This window comes from Tupaia chinensis, unplaced genomic scaffold (assembly GCF_000334495.1).
Source record: "Tupaia chinensis unplaced genomic scaffold, TupChi_1.0 Scaffold000116_1, whole genome shotgun sequence".
NCBI lineage: Eukaryota > Metazoa > Chordata > Mammalia > Scandentia > Tupaiidae > Tupaia > Tupaia belangeri.
In genome coordinates, this window is record NW_006159580.1 from 753296 (window position 1) to 775401 (window position 22106).

Below are 22106 nucleotides of genomic sequence, written 5' to 3' on the forward strand. Positions count from 1 at the left end.
TGGCAGCTCCCACCTTGCCACACCGGCCACCAGGTCAACCTCACCACTTGGTCAGGCCTACCCAGCTGCCCTTCCCAGCTCTCCTCCCCTTCTCAGCCCCAGCCTTGGTCACCAGCACCTCTGCTAATGATTCCCAGCCTGGCAACACCATGGAGTTGTCCCTCTCTAGACCTGGCACTGTCTGGGCTTCAGCTCCCTCACGGTCACTGTGCCCACACCTGGGCCCCACGTCACCCCACTCTCCCCAGCTCCCCAGGGTCCCTCCACCTCCGCCTCCGCCAGCCTGAGTTTTCCCGGCCTCACCCACCGATGCATGTCTTTCCATCCGTATGGAGCACAAACTTGACATGGCAGCCACACCGGGGACCCTGGTCCGTGTCATCACATGTGTGCTGGCAGCCACCATTACCATAGTTGCAGGTCACTGTGCACAGAGAAGGCGGGAGGCCCGTCAGCTTGGTTCTGCACACACGGGTACCGGCCCTCCTTTCCAGCTTCCTCACCCATACTCCCTCTCCCTGTAGCCTGTCCTGCTGCTGCGGCCCCGACCCTTCCTCTTCATTCCCTCTTCCCACCATCCTCCCAGTGATCTCACGTTTACAGTCCCGCTGGTTCTTGGTGAGCTCGAAGCCGGGGCGACATTCACAGGCAATGCCCCCCTTGGGCGTCTCCCGGCAAATGTGGGCACAGCCATGGTTCTTGTTCATGCAGTTCATTCCTTCTAAAAGGGCAGAGGAGGTGGCGTGAATGCTCTGCACCCCAGGATGCAAGGAAGAGGGGTTAGAAGAAGCAACTGGAAGCCTAGACAACGGGGAATTCCACCGAGGCTGCCACACAGACGGGCCGAGTGCCCCTCACAGGCCTCCTGTCCTGCCCACAGAGCAGGTGCCCATGAGCAGAGGTCAGGGCCAGCCGGCCCAAGGAGAGCCTGTGTGACTACTCTCTCCTTCCGACGACCAGTGTCGATAGCTGCCTGGCACCGTGCCAGGGACCGGGCAGACTTAGGAAAGACCCAGAAAAACCTAAGACATGATCTCTTCCCCCAAAGAGCTTTCAATCAAATTGGGACGCAGATAAATAACAGATTTATAACGTGGGTGGACAGTCACTGGTACAGATAATTACAGTGCAATTTTATTCAGCCAACGTTTCTTTTCCTTTTCTTGCCATAGACATATGCTAGACAGGAGCGAGACAGACAGAAGGAGAGAGAAATCCCCCCCAATGAGGTGTGGCCTCGCTGCAATCCCTTCTTCATTCCTCCTCACTGCCAGGATTTTGGACATGCACATACAGGTACCTAGCTTATTTTTCAAGCTGCCAGAGCTGGGATTTGAACCGTGATCAGCCATGTGGGATCAGGCTCCCTTTAACTACTAGGCTGCAGGGTCAGCTCTCAACAAACTCTCAAAGCTTTCGCTCCCACAAGCATATAGGACAGTCTGTAAGGTGCTGGGGATACAACGATGAATCCGACATCGTCCCTCGCCCTCGGGGATGGCAAAGTCGGGTGGAGGTGGGGAAGATGAGTCGCAGAAGCAAACTGTACTTCATTACTCCTGCCTGGCTCTCCCAGTCCACCCAAGGAAGGCGGCCTTGGGGAGGCTCGCGGCCACTTACGGTTAGGAACAGACCCACCACAGATCCGGGCGCAGTGGACACCCGCTCGTACCCTATCTCCTACTGCCCCAGCCCAGGTTAATTCCCCTACACTGTGCTCTAAACAGACTGTCCGTCCATGGAGCCCTGAGGGTGTGGCTGAGTTGAATGACAAAAGGAGGCGCTCGCAGAGTTGAGAATGGAGGAGAGACAGAGGGTGCTGAGAGAAGGCTGGGAAGAGAAGCCTGGGAGGGCAGGGCTGACCTTCCGGCCGCTGGATGCAGGTGTGCTGGTTGTCGCTGAGAAAGAAGCCTTCACGGCAGTGGCACTCGTAGCTGCCCATCATGTTGACACAGCTCTGCTGACAGCCGCCATTGCCCTCGGCACACTCGTCCACGTCTGTGCAAGATGGGAGACGGTGGGGCCACGAGTGCAGGCCGGGGCCCAGGTGTGCCCAGGGCTGCAGCTCCAAGCACGGAGAGCCGGGGCTGAGAATCCACCGCCATCTCCCCACCCAGCCCTAGGCGGGCACTCCCATCTCGTCAGCTAGTATTCCTCGGAGTGTGAACAGGCCACCCAAGAGGGCACGCGGGGAGGGGACATGCAAATCTGTTCGCCCTGGTGATCATTTGCCTCCTTCTCCCTCACCTGTGGAAACTGGGCCTGCACGCTGATCTCAGCCAAAAGGCTAAAAGCAATTAGGAAATTGGGTCTGAAAGCAGAGGAGGGTGGAAAAGGAGCCAGAGCGAGAGGACGGGTGAGGAAGACGAGGATGGCGACGGGTCAGATTGGTCTGGGCGGTGACCAGCGCGGGGCTGGCGGTGAGGGGCATCCAGTGAAGCGGGGGACCTGGAAGTGGCTCTGCGTTCAGGGGGAGCTATGGCCAGAGCGCTGAGGGCGAGGGGCAGCGTGGGGAAAGGCAGCTGGGCCTCAACTCCTTGTGGGGCAGGGACCATTTCTGTGAACAGGCCACAGCCCCATCCTTCTCCCCCACCCCCAATTCCTGGGCTTGCTGCCATATTCCGTAGCCTTTCTCCTATTTTGGTTTAACAAAACAAAGTCTGGCAGCTTGGCGGGGAGGGATGGGGGAGAGCTTCCAGGTCACACCCTAGATGGGGGAGGGGGAACAGTAGGCTCTCACCTCAAAGTCACCACCTTCAGGTCCCAGAGCCAAACTCGTCCTGGGGTTCCCACACTGGGCCCTGGACTCCATCTCCATGCTAGCTCCTGCCCTCCCATGTCCACGGCCTTCTCAGCGTGCCCTGGTCCAGGAGGCAGCAGGGACTCTGGCCAACTGGGGCAGCTAGAATCTGGACTTCTGACTCCCAGCTGCCCCTTCCTTCTCATCTTTGCTGAAGCCCTGAAACCCTCCCTTCCCCTTCTGGACAAGGGCAGAGGGGTCTGGATCTGCCTGGCTCTTGCCTGTGAGATGCACCTGCTGGTGACGCTAAGGAGGTGTATTCTCTGCTTCCTTCCTGTCTCAGCTTCATCTCTTCCTACAGCCTGGACTGCCCATCCGCCCTCCTGCCCCCGCTCCATCCACATTCCATCCGCTGCTCCTTTCGTTCCTGTCTCGGTTTCATCTCTTCCTACAGCCTGGACTGTCCATCCGCCCTCCTGCCCCTGCTCCATCCACATTCCATCCGCTGCTCCTTTCTATTCCACCCGCGTGGCTTTGTTACACTAGCCAAGCTCCTTCCCAGTCCTCAGTGAGGAAACTGAGGCTGAGGGCATGGACAACGTTCTCAAGGTTCCGCGAAGAACCGAAGGTGGGGTTGAGACTGCAAGCTAATCCTAGACAGACCCTTGCTCTTCTGACTCTTCATACCTACTAAGCCTCTGGTTGGTTCTCCCCAAAACACCTGGAGGGACACGAGGCTTGATGAGACGCAGGGGCCTTAGAGGGGTGGGAGACAGCTGGAGAACTCAGTTCACGCCCACAGCCCTGTAGGCAGCTCGCTGTCCGTCTGAGCATCAGCGCTGCCCTTCCCAGGAGTTCCAAGAGTCCCTCAGGGGTGACTGGGCAGATGAGCTGGGCTTGGCAGGCCACGCCCTGGTAGCTAAAGGAGGACAGGCAGCCAGGCTGGAGGAAAGGGCCTGGTAGGGATTGGGGTAGCAGTGGAAACGGAACACTCCCACAGATGGGACGTGACCGGGGTTAGAGACGGCTCTGCAGCAAGGAGGCTTCTGCAGGCCAACGGAACCTCAGATCGCCCAAGCGAGAGGGAGGGACCAGTAGGCCTGCTTTTCTGGGCATCGTTCCTTTTGCTCCTCTCCTTTACCTGGTCCCCTGTGCTTCCAGGGCCCCTATTTCTGTTTTGGAATCAGAAGGGGTTTGGGAGAGGAACCCTGGGTTCAAATCTCAAATCTTTTTCTGCCATTGGCTTTGGGTTTTATATTTCAGGAAGAGTCTGACTTGGTTCCAGTAATTTTCCAAAATGTCAGAGACCAGAGTTGAGTTCAGAGTCCTGGAGACTCTCGTCTCTTGGATTCTGGTCCGCAGACAAAGGAGATCAGGGCAGAATGAGGCCTCTCAGAAGTGAGGAGAGGGCAGGACTACTGGCTATTGTAGGAATCGCTGGGAGAAAAGCAACCCTTGCAGGTCAGAGGTTCTCCACACACGGAGAAGCATCCTGTCACCAACAACCTCCTTCCCTTTTACTGAGCTCTTCCTCCGTGCTAAGGAGGGTACAATGCTCTTTATACGTCTTCTCTCACTGCGATCTACCCAGCAGCCTTTCCGCGGGATGTTTCCATCCCTATTTTAGCGATGAAGAAGCTGCGATTCCTAGAGATGAACTGATCTGCGCAGGGACCATGGCTACTGAGCGACAGCACTAGGATCCGTGTAGAACCCAACCGTCTTCCCACCATCTCATCTCCTGGCCCTGGGACCACCTTTTAGAAGCATGTCCTCCATTTTTCATCTAGCAGCAGGATTCGTTCTTTCTTGGTGGCCAGTCTCAAAGAGGAAGCCTGCCCTTTGTTCCCACAGTTCTCCTGTGACCACTCTCCACTCCTCGCCTGGGGAGGGGAAATGCTGCCCACACCTCCCTCCCCAGCAGACACCCTGCCATCACGCCACACCCCTGGCTCACCCAGACAGTTGTGTCCGTCATGTGCCAGGTGGAATCCGTCATAGCAGGTGCATCGGTAGTTGCCAGGGATATTGACACAGTCGTGCACACAGCCTGCGTTATCTTCTCGCTCACACTCGTCCACGTCTGTGGGTACAGATACACGAGATCACTGAGCCCACGAGTGTGCTCCTCGCTGTCACCTCTTGGCTCAGTATTCTCGTTGCCTTTTTTAAAAAACTAAAACCTTCTTGCCTCAGGTGGTAAGGTGGTTAAGGCGCTGGACTCTCACATGGCTAACAGCTGTTCAAGTCCCAGACCTGGTGGTTTACTTCTTTACTTTCCCTTTCTCTCTCCAACTCTGTCTCTCTCAGGTCAGAGTTATTATTAAAAAATAATAACAACAAATAAAATTAAATAAATGATATATATATATTTTTAAAAACCTTCTTGACTAGCCACGGTGTTGCAAGCAGCAGGGCACTGCTGTACAAAGCTGAGGCTGCATGGGAGGCCCGGGTTCGGTTCCTAGACTGACAGCCAAGCACGGTGGCACATGTCTATGATCCCAGCCAACCGTGAGGCTAAGGAAGGCAGATTGCAATGTGACAAGAACACTACTCTCTACCTATACCCTGTCTAAAGTACCTCTCTCTGGGCCAGCAGGTGGCGTGGTAGTTAAGGTGCTGGACTCCCACATGGCCAATTGTAGTCTGTGTCCCAGACCTGGTGGCTTGCTTTCTCACCTCTCCCTCTCCTTCTCTGGCCATTTCTGGATCTCCCCGGTGAGTGCATGTGTCCTATACCAAATTAAATAATAATAATACATAAAAATACATCATTCTTTTTTTAAAAAAAATAACTCTCACTGGGACCAGCAGTTAGTGTAATGGCTATGTTGCTGAACTCCCATGTAGCCGACCACGGTTCAAGTCCTGGACCCGGTGGCTTAAACTCACATCGGGCGCGACTTTGATGAAAAGAGCAAAATGCAAAATGGTTTATAGGCTGTGAATGTTAACTGTGCAAACGCACACACAGACAAGGTTTTGTTTTTAATGAGTGAGAGATTTTTTTTTTAGAGGTTTTTGTTATAGAGCACGTGCCCTCACCAGAAAGACAGAGAGAGACAGAGAGACAGGAAGTGAGAAATGACCCCCAGGGGGGATGACCACACCGCAATCCCTTCTCCATTCTCCTCTCGGGATCTTGGGCACACACACACACACGTGCCCGGCGTGAGTTTAAGCCACCAGGACTCGAACCGCAGTCAACTACATGGGAGTCCAACGTCATAGCCATTACACCAACTGCTGGTCCTAAGTCTCTCTAATTACCACTTTATATTGTGGAATATTCCATTGTGTTGCTATATCATAATTAGTCATCCTATTTCTCTATTGTTAGACACTTAGATTTTTTTCACTTATTTTACTTTCACAAAAAATGCATCGAAGAATATCTTTACCTATTATTTCTTTGAATAAATCCCCAAGAGTAAAATTCCTGGCCCAAAGGGTATTCCTGCTCGGTATTAAGATTCCTGCTCGGTATTACAAAATTACTTTTCATTGTATAATGTCACCAGGTATTAATAAGTGTACTTGTTCACCAAAGTCTTGCCAAGTCACTGAAGGTTATAAATTTAAAATATTATCTTGGGGACCAGCAGGTGGCATGGTCCACACAGCTGATAATGGTTCGAATCCCGAACCTGGTGGCTTGCTTTCTCACTTTTCCTCTCTCTCTCTTTCTGTCTCTCTCTGGTCAAATTAAAATAAATGAGTGAATAAATAATTCTTTTTTTTTTTTTTGAGAGGCTTTTTTTTTGCTATAGGACGCAGAGAGAGACAGAGAGACAGAAAATGAGAAATCACCCCCCAGGGGGGATGGCCACGCCGCAATCCCTTCTCCTCCCATTCTCCTCTCGGGATTTTGGGCACGCACGCACACACTCCCAGCGTGAGTTTAAGCCACCGGGTCTAGGATTTGAACTGCGGTCGGCTACTTGGGAGTCCAGCGACATAGCCATTATGCTAACTGCTGGTCCCAGTAGATAATTATTTTTAAAAAATAAAATTAAATACTATCTCAAGGCTACCTGAACATGCATTACCTTAATTTTGAGGGGAGAACGTGTTTGTTTCTGGTATGAATTTCCCCTGGGTACACTCTTCCTCCCCCACCCAGCAAAAGGTCTAAAGAGGGAAGTTCCAACACCAGGAAACCTCAGGCCTGAGTCCCATGGGTCTGATGCTCCACTCCAGCTGGGTCAGGTCTGAACTGTTCTTACCTAGCCTGCGCGGTACCTCTGTGCAAATGGAAAATGGCGCCCTCTCTGGGAAGATGCAGCTACCTGCCCCGCCCACCTCGGCCGGCAGAGATTCCAGGCCTTTGTAGCATGCTCGGTGTGGCCAGCTGAGGGCAGTGGCCCTGGCTTCCCTCTCCCACAGGTCCCGCTTCTTGGGGTACCGTCCCAGCCTCACCTTTGCAGTGTTTTCCGTCTCCCGTGTAGCCGGACTTGCAGATGCACTTGTATGACCGCGGGGTGTTCTGGCAGATGGCATCAATGTGGCAGCTGTCAGTCCCCTCCACACACTCATCCACATCTGGAGGGGCAGAGGACACACACGAGACACTCTGTGGGTGCCTCTCACGGGACGTCTTGAAGGTGGGTTCCCCAAGGGCCAAATCCCCTCTTCTGTACAATGGAAGTGGCAGCCCCTCCAGAAGCAGGTGCTCCCGTATCCCCCCAATTCCACAGTGGGCAGACTGCCATCTGAGGAATTCGGAAAGAACCCCACCGCCCCAACGATACTTAGTCCACAATGACAGCTAAAAGCCCCTCATTTAAATCACTCTGCATTGGTTAAAAAACAAACCAAAAAAACACTTAGACTGGGTAGCACACTTACCTTGATGAGAAATAATCCATCTAGTCTGAATTCGTTTACCTTTCATGGGAGCAGGCTTAGGGAGGGGAGGAGAAAGGCATGGGAACAGTGGCCTTAGGAAGGTGTGAGGCCTAGTGGTCACCAGTGATCCAGGGGGAAGAAGGGGAGTCAGGGCATCTGAGGGGTCCTCATCTGCCTCAGACCCTGCTCCCACCTGCCCGCTATGGCGCCAAGAAGCAGCTTTAAAGGAAAGAAGTTCCATCTCAGATTTTCCTCGGCCCCTGTGCTGCCAACGGAGGGACCAGGAGCTGCCGGGGGTGGGGCTCTCCAGCTGACCAGGCCGGCAGGCCCACCCATGCGGTCACCTTAGCTCTCCCGCTCTACCCCTACGTGCTCCTCTCTGCCCAGCCCGCGTTGCAACGTATAGGTGCTATCCACAGAGCTGTTTTTATTTTCATTTTTTGAGAGATTTTTGCTATAGGGTGCATGCACTCACCAGAAAGACAGAGAAGCAAAAAGTGAGAAATCACCCCCCCTGTGGGCGGGGGCTGGAATGGCCACTCAATAGACTCTTCATTCTGCTTGTGGGATTTGGAGCAGGCATGCACAGACACCTAGTGTGAATTTCAGGCCACCGGGTCCAGGACTCAAACCACAGTTGACCACATGGAGTCCAATACCTTAACTATGACGCCACCTGGTGGTCCCCACAGAGCTGTTTTAAAGGGAGGAGGCTGCTCAAAATTTAGCAAGAAAGAGGATGGTTAAGAAAGGACATAGAGGTGCCAGCAGATGGCGAAATTGTTATGTCATTGGACTGCCATGTAGTCGACCGTGGTTCCAGACACTGCAGCTTAAAACTCATGATGGAGGAGGAGGAGGAGGAGGAGGAGGAAGAGGAGGAGGCTGCAGCAGGTAGCATGGTGATACGGCACTGGACTCCCATAAGGCCGACCGTGGTTCGAGTCCTGGACCTGGCAGCTTGCTTTCTTACTTTCCTTTCTTGCTCTGTCCCTCTCTGGTCAAATAAAATAAATAAATACATAAACAAATAAAGCTAAGTAAAATAACTTAACAACAATAACAAGAAAAAACCTCACGCTGGGCATATGTGCATGTGTGTCCAAGATCCCAAGAAGAGAATGGAGGAGAAGGGATTGTGGTGTGGCCATCCCCCCGGGGGATGATTTCTCACTTTCTATCTCTCTGTCTCTCCAGCGAGTGCATGTACCCTATAGCAAAAAAACTCTCTAAAAAAGAAAAGACATAGGAAAGAGTCTTTGGGCAAAAGTTTCCAACTTCTGGAACAATACTATGGTGTCGATAGAGCAGAACTAAAATGGGGGGAAATGTCTGGTTCAGTTGAAAATGCTCTGCTGAATGTGTTCGTGAGTGCAAGGTGCTACATCAGGGGCTGTGGCGGCCCCCGAGTGATCCAGCCCAGCTACAGGGAGAGACGAGTCATGTGAAGCGGGATGTGGGAGTGCATGAAGGCACTGGAGAAGTGAGGGGCTCACCCGTGGCTGTGTGACATAGTCGACGCCCCCAGGACATGCCCACAACCCATCCTGGTCCGCTGGTCATGCGTTTTTCTAAAGCTCTCCAGGTGACTCTAATGGACAGCCAAGGCTGCGAACCCGTGTTTCCGGGAAGATCAGGGGAAGAAGCGATTACTCTGAGCTGTGAACTGAGAGACCCAAGGCAGTATATAAGTAGCAGCCTGCAAGAGAAGGCGTTGGCATTGAAACCGAGACAGTCTGACTTCCAAGTACCGTCCGCAGGCTACAGAGCTGCCTGAGTTTCGCTAAATGAAGATCGGCGGACCTCACTGCAGACCGTGACTCCAACTCGAGATGCACGGTAAACCATTCTCTCCCATTTACAGGCATCCATGGGTCCTAGCAGGAAAGCTGTCCGCTCCTGCTTTCATCCTTCCAGAAGAACCTAGCGGGGAGGTCTGGAGTTTCCTGGGGCTAAGAAGAGAACTGCGCTCTGGAAGAATGTTCCTAGACAGTCTGCCCCAAACCTTCCAGGCTTCTGCAGGCCAGGCATTCCACCCTTCACTGCCTCCGCTCCTCTGTGGACATTCCACGCCAAACAACTCACGCGCTGAGGCCTCTGTCCACGTTACTCCCCACCTCACCCAAGTTCTTCGATCATGGAGTCCACCAGTCTGCCCATGCTGGGAAGTCATCCCAAAGGAGAAGACTGGAGAGGAGGGAGCATGGAAGACTAGCTTTCCAACCTTCTTTTTTTATCTTTTCAATAGGGTGACAGGGGAGCAAGGAGAACAGGGACCTTGTAGATGGTATGGAGCTGTGCGGAGACTCGGCTGTCCAGTTGGTGGAGACAGAAGGCCACAAAGAAATGTCCTATCACCACGATATCGTAAGTGCGGCAGCCAGTGGAGCCCACGGGCACATCCAGTTTGACCACTCTCCAGGGAGGCTTTTCTTGTTTTCTATCTCCTCCTCTTTCAAATGGGAATGATACTCCCTCACGTGGCTGTGAGCAGGTGATGAGGTCATCTGTGTAAAAGGCCTAATAAAATGTCTGGTAAATAGCAGGTTCCCGATAGGAAGCTTGAGATGAGGAGTATTAAACCATGGTTCAGACAACAGGCTGCAGGCCACGGCTGCTCCCTGGGCCAGCCACTAGCCACAGGTGGCTATTAAAGTTTCATTGACAATTCAGTTCCTCGGGTGCACAAGATCGCCGAATGCTCAAGAGCCACAGGTGGCTAGCGGCTACCCCAGGGCCCAGCACGGGCACAGAACATCTCCAAGCCCGACAGGCCTGCTGCTCAGGGCCACCTCGGAGCTCTCAACATGGGGCACCCTTAGTCTGGAGATTCGAGACTCATCTGGTAGCCCCTTCTCTGGGGCCCGCGGAGGTACTGCTCGTCTCTAGTTTGGAAGGCCTCATGAAGGCCTGCACCAGGCTCTCTGGGCTCCCATTCAGGCTCAGCGGTACAGATCACAGCAAACCCAGGCCTCCCGGCAGACCCTGTGACCCCTCCCGCTGCCCTGCCCTGCCCTCACCTCCCTGCTCTCAGTGCTTATCCCTGTCCAGCACTCTCTGCTCAGGAAGATTTATCTTCTCTCCATTCCCCTACCACACCACTGCAACCCTTCCCACACGTCCGCACACACTTCACTCTTCAGGCTGGAGATGCATTCCCTCTCTCTTCTCCCGCAGCCATGCTGGGCTCAGCTTTCCAAATCTCACTCAAAACGGCCTTCCCGGGGCTGGCAAGTGGCGTGGTGGTTAGGAGCACTAGACTCCCATATGGCCAACCTGTGGTTCACGTCCTGGACCTGGCATCTTGATTTCTCTCTCTCTCTGTCACTCTCACTCTGTCCATCTCTGGTCAAATTAAAAATAAATAAAGTGAAATAAAATAGTTATTTAAAAAAACAAACGAAAAACCAGTCTTCCCAAATCTCACTCAAAGCGTTCTTCCCAAAAGCTCTTGCGGGTAAACCCTGTTCCTGGTGACCCCTGGCCCTGAGGGACGCAGTCTGCCCCAGCTCATCTGCAGCTATTGCTCTGTTAATACTTTAAAGCCATCTCAGGAAGCGTGTCCAGCTGTCCTCGCTCGGCCGGGCAATGGCTGAGGACACCTCAACAGTTCAGCTGGGATCTTTCCAAAGCAGAACAGGCCTGGGGCAGAAGTGGGGACTAGGGCCCCAAATGATGTCCAGCATGTCCTCCATTGGCTAGCCCATTCCAGAGCTCCCTCCCCCCACACCTGCCACCGCGGCCCCTGCCCCCTGGGCACCGCCTCACTTAGTGTGTTCGGTCCCAGCACACACAGGTGGTTACTAGCCGGCAGGTTAGCTGAAGCTGCTGCACATGGACTGGCTTAGCTGAGAGGGTTTCAACCCTGGCTGCACGCTGGAATTGCCTGGGGGCCATTTGAAAAAACGTGATTGTCCAGGCAGTCCCTGGGCCAGTTCAATCAGGATCTCCAGGGTGAGGCTGGGGCTGCTCACTCCCTTTCCCAACTCAGGAAATGTGAATAAACTCTTTCTCCAAGCCGGGAAGAGAGCATGGGGCAGCTACATGACAGAGTGGTTAAGGGGAGGCGGCCTGGAGTGCCCTCGTGTCAGTTCAAACCCCATCTGTACCAGACCTGCATCTCAACCTGCCCAGCCCCTGTAAGTGTGAAAATAACAAGCACAGCACTCTAATCCTCAAGCACTGGGGGCCACAGTGCAGGCTTCCAGCAGCTGCTCAGTAAAGGATTGCTAGTATTCCTCTCCCTCCCCCTTAGCAGAGCCCGTTTCAGGCCTGGTTTGGGGTGATGAGCAGCGGGGTGACATGTGATGGCATGGGGACTTGGGGGCGACACAGTCCTGAAGGTGCCTGCTCTACCCATGCTGGGCACTGCCCTGAAGGCCAGAAGCTGCGTCCAGCAACCCCTAGTGAAGGCGGTGGAGACCACTCCTGCGCCCCTCCGCACACCGAGGCCCTGGACCAGAAGCTGCGTCCAGCAACCCCTAGTGAAGGCGGTGGAGACCACTCCTGCGCCCCTCCACACACCGAGGCCCTGGACTGGAGCCAAGTTGAAGCAGGAGAGCATGGTGGCTGCAGACATTCGCAGAGGAGTGAGACCTCCCTGCCTTCCCCTTTCTGGGCATGAGGGCACAGCAGCATTCCCAGGATTGTCCGCCAATCTCCCTGACTTTGCCTAATGCCTAGCAGAGTGCTCCACGTACTCCGCTAAATGGAGGGGGAAGGGAGGATGGGGTGGGGATGCGAGGGTCAGCGGGCAGACCAGAAAGGATGGATTTTTTTTATAATTATTTTACTTTATGTATTCATTTTAATCTGACCAGAGAGGGACAGAGTGAGAGAGAAAGCAAGCCGCCGGTTCCAGACTCGAACTGTGGTCGGCCACGTGGGAGTCCAGTGCTCTTAACCACCACGCCACCTGCTGGCAGATTTTTTGTTTTTAAAGAATGATTTATTGGGACCAGCAGACGGTGTAATGATTACATCGCTGGACTCCCACATAGTCATCTGCAGTTTGGGTCCCAGACCCAGCGGCTTAAACTCATGCTGGGCGCGTGTGTGTGTGTGTGTGTGTGTGTGCCCAAGATCCCGAAAGGAGAATGGAGGAAAAGGGATTGCAGCATGGCCATGCCCCCTGGGGGTGATTTCTCGCTTTCTGTCTCTGTGTATCTTCTGTCTCTCTGGCGAGTGCATGTGCCCTATAACAAAATCTCTCTCTCTAAAAAGAGAATAAATTATTTATTTAATTCCATTGATTATTTTTAAAACAGAATTATTTATTTATTTTTAATATGATAGAGGCACTCACCAGAGAGAGAGAAAATGAAAACTCAAGCTGCCAAATCCAGAATTGGAACCACAATTGACCATGTGGGAGTCCAGCACCTTAACCACCATGCCACCTGCTGGTCCCATTATTGTTATTTTTTAATTTGACCAGAGAGAGAAAGGGAAAGCTAGAAAGCAAGCCATGAGGTCTGGGATTCAAACCGTGGTCAGCCATGTGAGAGTCCAGCACCTCAACCACCACACCACTTGCCAGCTCCAAGGTGGATTATCTTAACCTTGGCAGTCCTAAGATTCCTTCTGAGGATGGAAAAAGGAAACACGCGGAGTAAGAACACACTGAAACGGTTAGGAGGTCAGGCTGTGGACCAGCAGCACCGCCAGGTCGCGTCCACCTCCCCCTCCCATTCCCACAGCAGCTCCCTCACCGCTCACAGGAATGGGGTGGTTGTGGGGGAGCCTGACGGCCCGGAGGGGTCAAAAGCAGCCCGCTGCACTCAGCTGGGAGGGCCTTCTTGCCCCGCCAGGCCAGCGCAGGGCGTACGATGCGTCTGCCTCACTCTTTTCTTTTCCTCTCCTGAAATGCCTTCAAGTCTCACCCATCACTGACGACCCAGTTCAGGTGCCACCACGGAGAAGTTACCAAGTGGCGTCAGCATGCCTCCCATCTACTCTCTTTCTTTTTTTAAAAAAGAATTATTTATTTATTTAATTCCATTTGTTATTGTTATTATTTTAAAAATTTTGACCAGACAGAGAGAGAGAGAAAGGGCAAGTAAGAAAGCAAGTTGCCAGGTCTGGGACTCCACCTCCAGTTAGCCATGTGGGAATCCACCTTTAACCACTACGCCACCTGCTGGCCCAAAAAAAAACTTTCTTTTAATCTTTGGGGCCTTTTTTTTTTTTTTTTTTTTAGAATTATTTTATTTAACTTTAGTTATTCTTTTATTTATTTTAATTTGACCAGAGAGGGATAGAGAAAGAAAGAGAGGAGAGAGAAAGTGAGAAAGCAAGCCACCAGGTCTGGGACTTGAACTGTGGTCAACCATGTGGGAGTCCAATGCCCTTAACTACCATGCTACCTGCTGGCCCCACTCCTATGGCTTTTAATGGCAGATTGTTTGGTCACCTGACCCATCACCACCTTGTGAGATCTGTATACGGTACACTGTAACATTATTTAACTTCCTACCGAATTGTACACACCTTGAGGCCATGGCTTCTGAATCTGAAACCCGCGTGGCAGCTGGACTAGAGCCGACCATAGTCTCACCCCACAGATGGTTTACGGAGCATCTGCACCCTGCCAAGCCTGTGTGTGGGGTTGAGCGATGGACAAGACAACTTACTGAAGGCACTTACTGAGTACTGGTTAAAGGCCGGGGTTGCAGCGGGGGAGATGAACGAATGCAGGGGTGAATGGGTTGGTGGGTGAGTGGGTGAGGTCTACATGTGGCTTCTCCTCTGCAGTTTTACCCCAGAGAAAAGCTCACTTCTTTACCCTCCTGGGCCCCCAGGCCTGTTTTGAGTGGAGGGCAGTCCCAGGAAACTTCCTCTTAAAAGTAGGAAGACAGGGTGAGCAGGTCGGGGGGGGGGGGGCGGGGGGAAACCAAATGGTGGCGTGGTGGTTAAGGAACTGGACTCCCACACGGCTGACCACAGTTTGAGTCCCTGTCCTGGTGGCTTGTGTTCTCATTTTCCTTTTCTCTCTCTCTGTCTCTCTATGGTCAAATTAAATAATAATAAGCAAAGTTAAATGAATAAATATCTATTTTTTTAAGTAGGGAGACAAGAAACTCAACGAAGGGCAACGCTCACTAAAAAGCATCCCTTTGATAAGTTCAGGGGCCAGAAGGAGACAAATGACACATAAGTCCTGGTGGCTTGTGTTCTCATTTTCCTTTTCTCTCTCTCTGTCTCTCTATGGTCAAATTAAATAATAATAAGCAAAGTTAAATGAATAAATATCTATTTTTTTAAGTAGGGAGACAAGAAACTCAACGAAGGGCAACGCTCACTAAAAAGCATCCCTTTGATAAGTTCAGGGGCCAGAAGGAGACAAATGACACATAAGGTCTCAGGGTCACTTGGACTTTATCGGGGGCCGTAAGAGGCACCTCTTCTGAGCATGCCTACCAGACAGATGTCCCTGGCCGCCTTGCTGACTAACAGCTGGTGCGGACACCAGGGGCCGCTCAGACCAGCACCCACCACCGCCCTGGCGGCTCCGCCCACATCTCAGCTGTTGCTGTGCCCGGCTGCCCTGCCCTACAGCGGCAAGCACAGATGCCCACGCAGGTGGGCTCCGCCCTCGCTCTAGATCAGGGTGGGAACGAGGGAAACGGGCAGAGCCCCCCTTCCCAGGACCGGCATCTCAGGCTGCCTGCTCGTTTCGGGATTCCCCAAGACTGTGACCTCAGTTGGAGTCCAGGCCATCCTCAGGCAGGACGCAGCTTAGGCAGGGGTGAGGCCCAGAGAGAGCCCAGGAAACCACCCAGATGACTGTGTCTTGACCCCCAGGATAGGAGACAGACCACTTTCTTCTCCTTCTCCTTTTTTTTTTTTTTTTTTATATGTATTTAATTTTGTTATTATTATTCAACTTGACCAGAGAGAAACAGAGAGAGAGAGAGAGAGAAAGCAAGTCACCAGGTCCGGGACTCAAACCATGGTCGGCCACGTGGGAGTCCCGCGCCCTCACCACCACGCCACCTGCCAGTCCAAGCAGTTTCTTCGGTTTTAAAAGAAGTATCCTTTCCTTTCACATAAACTTACCTGTTGAGCGGAACAGCCAGGAAAACAAGTGGTGCGCTGTCATTTAGAGGGGAGGGACGTGACCTCGCCTTATCACCTACGAGGGGGCCCAGATGAGGTTCTCTGATATCCCGCCCTACCCCTAATCCAGCTCCTTGCTCAATTCAATTACCCTTAAAAGAACAAGAATTTTTCTCTGTGTGGAAAACAAAACAAAACAAAAACGTTGAGTCAGAGGCCTTTGGAGGGTGAGTGTGTGTGGGGGGGGTAGCGAGCCGGGAGGGAAGAACAGAACAGCGGGGAGAGGCGGCAGGGAGGCAGGTGGTGGACGAGGGAGGTGCTGGCTTCATGATTATTCATCTTCTCTTTCCAAATCCACCGAGAAAATAACCAGCAGTGATGTCCGCACTGCGTAATTCCACGAAGCATGCAAAGCTTTTTCACACGGGCTGTTTCATTTGGCCCTCAATGCTCCTGTCTCTCAATAAACAGATGAGGAAACCAAAGCCCTATGAGGGCTTCCTGGGAAAAAGCAGTAGCTGATGCAGAGCCAGGCCCAGAGCCCTCTCACTGCCCTCCGCACCATCCTGCTGTGTGGCCTCCCGGAGAGAGGGACCCACGCCTCAGTCATCCCCACCCCAGCTCGGCACTTAGTTCAGGAGAAGCAACATCCGGACACTGCAGCTCCAGGAAGGAAGCCCACAGTAGGCACCCAGGAGCTCGGAGGCCTCGGGCTGGGACGGCAGGAGAGGGGAGCATGGTTGAGTGGTGGGCAGGGAGGGTGTGGACATAGTGGCAGGAGGGAAGGGGTGGGCGGTGCGGCCGTGGGCAGGTGTCGCCTGCCCTTGGATTCACTACGCTGGGGCCAAGCAGCTGGTTAGAAACAAAAACAAACAGCGGGGATACAGGTTCCTGCTGTTAACAGCTTCAAACCGCCAGAGGAAAACTCCAAATAAATATAATTAGAAACTTGTAAAAACGTCCTCTCTGTAAACCTGCTCCCCAGGGTCTACTCTTTAAGCACCCCCTTCTCCCAGCCCGCCCCCGGCTCATGCCCACATAGCCTGATGCTCCACCCTCACCCAGGGATTCCTCAGCACGATTCCCTCATCCTGGATCTTCCTTCCAGAACAGAAGCTCCTGCTCAGGTCTTGGCTCAGTCCCGGCGAGCCCCTGGTGTGGAGCTCTGAAAACCAAACCCTACGGCTCTCTAAGGCCATAGAGAAAGTCACGGGGAAGACCACGCGTAGGTGCGAGGGGTCACCATCCTGCTGTGTGGCCAAATCGCAGCGTCCGATCACACCTGCAAAGCAGCGCCTTGGTCCGCAGGGGAGCTGTCTAGACTAGGTGGAAGACAGAGGCGAGGCTAGTCCTGGAGCTGGGAACATATGGTGTGAGACCAGGGACTGGGGCGCAGGCGCATCCCCGAGAGGATTCAGTCCCCACAGCTCTGACCTGAGCGCCACTTCCCAGCCTGGCTGGAGACACACAGGTGCTGTTTCCTGGGTAAACACCCACTTCAGGACCAAACTTCTGGGTACTTGGGGCCCCAGGAAACTGGGCTGAGGAAAGAAAGGAAGACTAGCAAGTGACCTCAGACACGCTGGCAGACATGGAGCAGGGTGGAGAGGAGAGGGCCTGACATTCAGGTAAATGGCACGGGACGCCCCAGCGGCAGGCCGGAAGCTCGCCCCCGTGTCGGCTGCCTTGAGCACTGAGACTGCGCCGGGATGTGCAGCATCGGCTGCAGGGACCCAGCTGGCGGTTTATGAGCGGGGAGAGAGTCTCAGTATTCCTGCAGAGCCCCAACCCTTAGACTCTGCATCTCTAACCCACTGGCACCAACCTCCCTACTGCCACGTGAAGCTGGCACCTTGGGCAGTCTGGTGACAAGGGGCCGATGAGAGAGAGAGAATCCGTCGCCTCTTAGCCCAGGTGACAGGCTCCTCTGCCCCAAACATCCTGGGCTGGTCCTTGTTTTCCTTCCCCCCCCCCAAGGCCCCTCTACTTCCAGAGGCCTGTGTTCTAACGGAGCCTGAAGAAGCTGTCCCCAGGTCTGGGCCTCTCGCGGGCATTGCCAGCCTCAGAGCAGCTCCGCCGTTTCCAGCCCTGACAGGGACTCTTTCTTAGAAGTGGTCATGTGTCAGGGGTTCGGGACGTCAAAAGAGGCCCACCCCCTGACACGCGGGGACCGGCACAGGGGGCAGGGACGGGGGTTAGGCAGCAGCTCCTGCACCTCCATCTTCTGGAGAGAATCTGCAGTCACCCGTGCCCTTCCCCCACCCCAGCTCAGGGCGCTGGACCAAGCCTTCCACTTCTTCACGTCTCCAACGAAAACAAAACGCACGTCGCCCCACTTCCTCTTTCCTCTCACCGGAGCACACACACACACACACTCCCAGCCAGCCACGCACACGCACGCTCACACCCCCAGCGAACGCACCCCTCGCATTCCCAAACTCACACCCAGGGCCGGCTCCTTGTACAGCAGGTCCCGGCCGCTCGGGTCTCAAACCGGCTCTGTGCCGGCTCTGCGCCGGCTCTGCGCTCTCGGTTCTGTGCTCTCGGCTCTGTGCTCTGGGATTCCTGAAGGGCTCGGAAAACAAACCTCACGGTGCCTTTCTCCTTCGCCTGCTGTAATTCTGGCCTCAGTGTCTGGTCCCCGCTGTCCTCCCGCCCTGCAGAGGCTTCAGGAGCTGAGCCGTAAGGGGTGGAAAACGGACACGTTTCTGTATCCCCGGCCTCAGCTTCTCTACCCCCCCACATGTCACTGAGAGAAGAGGTCAAAGGATTCCTGAGGAATTTCTAAGCAGTCCACCCGCCTTCTCCACCCTTCTGGAAAAGTAGGGGGGTGGGGGCGAGCTTAGAGGGAACTGATTAAAGATTGGGCTCTCTGTCTCTGTCTCTCTGTCTCTCTGCCTCTTCCCCCCCCCCCATGTGGCCTGGATGAGGCACAGGCAGGGGCCGGCTACCCCTGGGGCCACCCTCACCCGCGGACACGGTTATGGTTTTCATTTCATATTTTGGAGGGAGGGGCTAGGAGGAACAGTCCCCTCACTGTAAGAGCCAGCCACAGGAGCTGAGGGAAGCAGGGAGGAGAGGAAACAGCCACATTAAAGAGGAAGAGAGGGGTGGGGGAGAGAAAGAGACACAGAGACCCAGACAGAGACCCAGAGAGACGCGCCGAGACACAGAGACACTGTGTGCTATCAGACGAGCGCTCACGGCCCCAGGGACAATGTTCCTTGGAAACGGAACACGCAGCTTTATCAAAACTCAATCCTGAACGAGGAGAGAAAACTTCCAGGTAAACTCCACGCCAGGCTGGCCCTCCTGGAGCAGCCACCCTGGGGACAATTTCCCCGGAGGCTAAGGGACCTTTTCATTCACCTGTAACCGGAGATCTATGGGAGGATTAGGTCTTTTTAACCACTGCTGGTTCCTCCCACTCCCCCCCTCTCCCCCCCAAAAAAGAAAGCAAAGCAAATTAATGCTTTTAAGTGAACAATTATCCTGGTTATCCAGTCTGTCTGCTTTAAGGTACACAGACAAGCACTGAAAACACGGGAACCTTGTACCCTCCTGCTCACTCCTCCAGTTGGCTTACCCGCCCACTTGTCCACACAGGGTCCTGACACTAAAATCTCAGGGTTCACCTAGACACAGACACCCAGCAGTGTCACATCACACACACACACTCACATACACACGCACGTTCACTCACCTTTACACGGAGGGCCCACTGTCTTGCCCCCTTCCCAGACTGACAAGACATTGGTTTTCCTGCTGTGGGAATCTCTGGTGAAAAGCGACAGAGACCCAGATAATGTCGTTGGAAGTATTCTAAGTCCAGATGCTTGCCAGGCTATGTTAAAGACCTGCTAGAGCTACATTTAAAAGCATTTTAAGAGCTACCCAGAACCAGCAGATGGCGTAATGGTTACGTTGCTGGACTTCCATGTAGTCGACCACGGTTCAAGTCCCAGACTTGGAGGCTTGAAATTTATGTCAAGCACATGTACATGCATGCCCAAAATCCAGAGAAGAGAATGGAGAAGGAACTGTGGCATGGCCATCCCTCTGGGGCGTGATTTCTTGCTTTCTGTCTCTCTGTCTCTCTCTGTCTCTCCGGCCAGGACCCATGCCCTGTAGCAAAAATCTCAATCAATCAATAAATAAATGAAAGCATGTCGCATTCAAGGCCCACTTTCTAGCACTAGTGACCCCCAGAAGATGTGTTTCGGGGCAAGGGGGCCTCCCAGATGCCACAGCACTCTGTCTATGGGGACAGCCATACAGCTGTCCTGCCTGTCCGGAGACGACTCTCTAACCCAGCAAATCCGAGGCTGACATCCCCTGGCAGGCAAGGTTTACTGATTTCCCACTGCAGGGTCAATGAAAGGCTCCCACTCTATGCCAAGATAGACTCAGGGGTCCGAGGAAGGAAGATGCCAAGCCAACTGCAGCCTGGGCAGAGCAAGCGTGGCCCAGGAAGGCCAGGAGTGGTTGGAACAACTGGTCTGCAAGTTCCCTGAGGACAGGGGCCTCCACTGCACCACCACTGCATCGCCCCTGCACCCAGCAGGGTTTCGAAGAAAGAGGGGACCTAGCCCCTTCTGGCCCTGAATGATCAGCTCATCTCCCAGGCTCGAGAGTCCTCGTATGACAACACCTGTCCCTTTTAGGGGTCTCCATCTGCCCCTGGAGCCCCCTTGGGTACACCGCTTCGCCCTTTGGCCCCAGCCCCCCAGGCTCGCCAGGTCACTGTAGACACTGACTCCAGCTTGAAAGCAGTCCTTATCTTGTGTCCAGATTACTGCGCGGAGTCTGCTCCTTCCTTCAGACTAAACTCCCTAGCTAATTCTAGGTTATGAGTAAGTGAGCACCACTACAAAAGCCAGCTTTGTTTATGAAGACACAGCCAATCCACAGTGAGGAGAGGGGCTGCTCCCGGGCCGGGTGGCAGTAGCGGTAGGCTGTCTGGAACCGGGACTGGAGAAGAGGCCGTTCGGGGTGGGTCTGTATTTGACAGCCTAGGGTCTCCAGGGTTTTGATTCGATGAAAGGATAGGTTGAAGTGGGAAGGGGGTGAGTGGTCAGGCAGTGTTTTGGGAGGCGGGCGGCACCGATGCAGCACCTTCCTTTCCACCGAGTGGGGCCACTCCGTACACAGGGCAGCTGCAGAGCCAAGCGCTCAGGCTCTGGACTCTGCCACCTAACTGCCAGACACTCGGCCTTCCCCAACACCCAAGTTCAACTTTCCTGGGCGCCCAGCTGCCTCCGGACCCAGCTGGCTTCAGGAGCCCCAAGACAATGGGCAGAATCATATCCTCCAGAGCAAAACCTTGCCGGGAGGAACTTGCTTTTTGTCCATATAAATCTCTTGTCTGAGAGGACACTGTGGGGGGAGGGGTGCGGCAAGAGGTCAAAGGGGAGGGGACGCTGCCCCAAGAGAACTGTGGCACACCAGCCTGGTTTCTGCCAGCACAACCTTGGGACGGGCGGGAGGGCTTCCTGTCTCTCTCTTTAATTCCTAGAGGGATCTGTCAGAGCTCCCCAGCCTGGAATTCTACTTTGTTATTTTAATGCAATTCTGACCTGGATTTAAATGGAATTGGAAACCAGAGGCCTTAATAAATAAATATTATGATAAGAAATGAAAGCCATGCAAGACGAAAGAGATTTCGCCCCAAAGAGACAGAAACGCAACATTCTTGCCGCCAGCCAGTCTCAGAAATGTCCTTCTCTTGTCCGGTCCCCTACCCTCTGGTGAGGCAGGAGTTGGCCTTTCCGTAACAGAGCCTTTCTCTTTACCATGTTCTCACCGATAGGACAGCCTTTTCGGAATGTCTGGCTAACTGTGCACGCGGGCTGGGATGAGGGGAGAAATACATGGCATGGCTGAAAAGTTTTCATCCCCTCCGTCTCTCCAGGCCCCACCTTCAGTTTCTGGCAACGTTGAGAGAGGAGAAAATTCTCAGACTTCGGAGCACAAGAAGCCTTTCGAAGATGCTGGGGGGGTGGCAGTGAACTCTGGCAGGAAGTGGTCCCTTCCGCCCACCGCCCTCCAAAACTTTGCACTCATCCCTGCTGCCTCTGGCTGCTCCGGCTTCTCGCCCGGGCGCAGCGCCCAGAGGTCGGGCCCCCAGCCCCGGAGTCCGAGTGCACAGGGCCGTGTCCTGACAGCAGCACGCTTCCCCAGCACCTGCCCGGCCCCTCGGAGATGGCGCCCCGACCCTTGGGCCTCGCAGCCCCGGCAGCCCGGGCAGCCCCGGGGCGCCTTACCTTGCGCAGCTCTGCCGTGCTGGGCGGCGCGGGCGTGGACCAGAAGGACGAGCAAGCAGAGCCCAGGCACGCGCCCCGAGCCCATGGCTGGAGCTCCGGGAGGCTGGTTCGCCGGGGCCGGTCTCGCAGCCCGGGGAGGACGGAGGCCAGCCGGGGCCCCCGCGCGCGGGGGCGAGGGGAGGGAGGGCCCGCGG

General features: G+C 54.1%; 1 protein-coding gene across 2 annotated transcripts in view; it reads right to left on the minus strand.

The window, feature by feature from the left end:
• The window catches only part of SCUBE3 (signal peptide, CUB domain and EGF like domain containing 3), a 39893-nt gene extending 17848 nt beyond the window's left edge, over positions 1 to 22045 (minus strand). For both annotated transcript variants that reach the window (XM_006144189.3, XM_006144188.3), the window contains exons 1-6: positions 21913 to 22045; positions 7163 to 7285; positions 4698 to 4823; positions 1864 to 1998; positions 596 to 721; positions 308 to 424 (exon numbers count right to left, since the gene is read on the minus strand). In XM_006144189.3, the coding sequence (XP_006144251.1) occupies positions 308 to 424; positions 596 to 721; positions 1864 to 1998; positions 4698 to 4823; positions 7163 to 7285; positions 21913 to 21997 (712 nt within the window). In that variant the 5' untranslated portion in view covers positions 21998 to 22045. The remainder of the gene's footprint in view (positions 1 to 307; positions 425 to 595; positions 722 to 1863; positions 1999 to 4697; positions 4824 to 7162; positions 7286 to 21912) is intronic.
• Between the last annotated feature and the right edge of the window lie 61 nt (positions 22046 to 22106).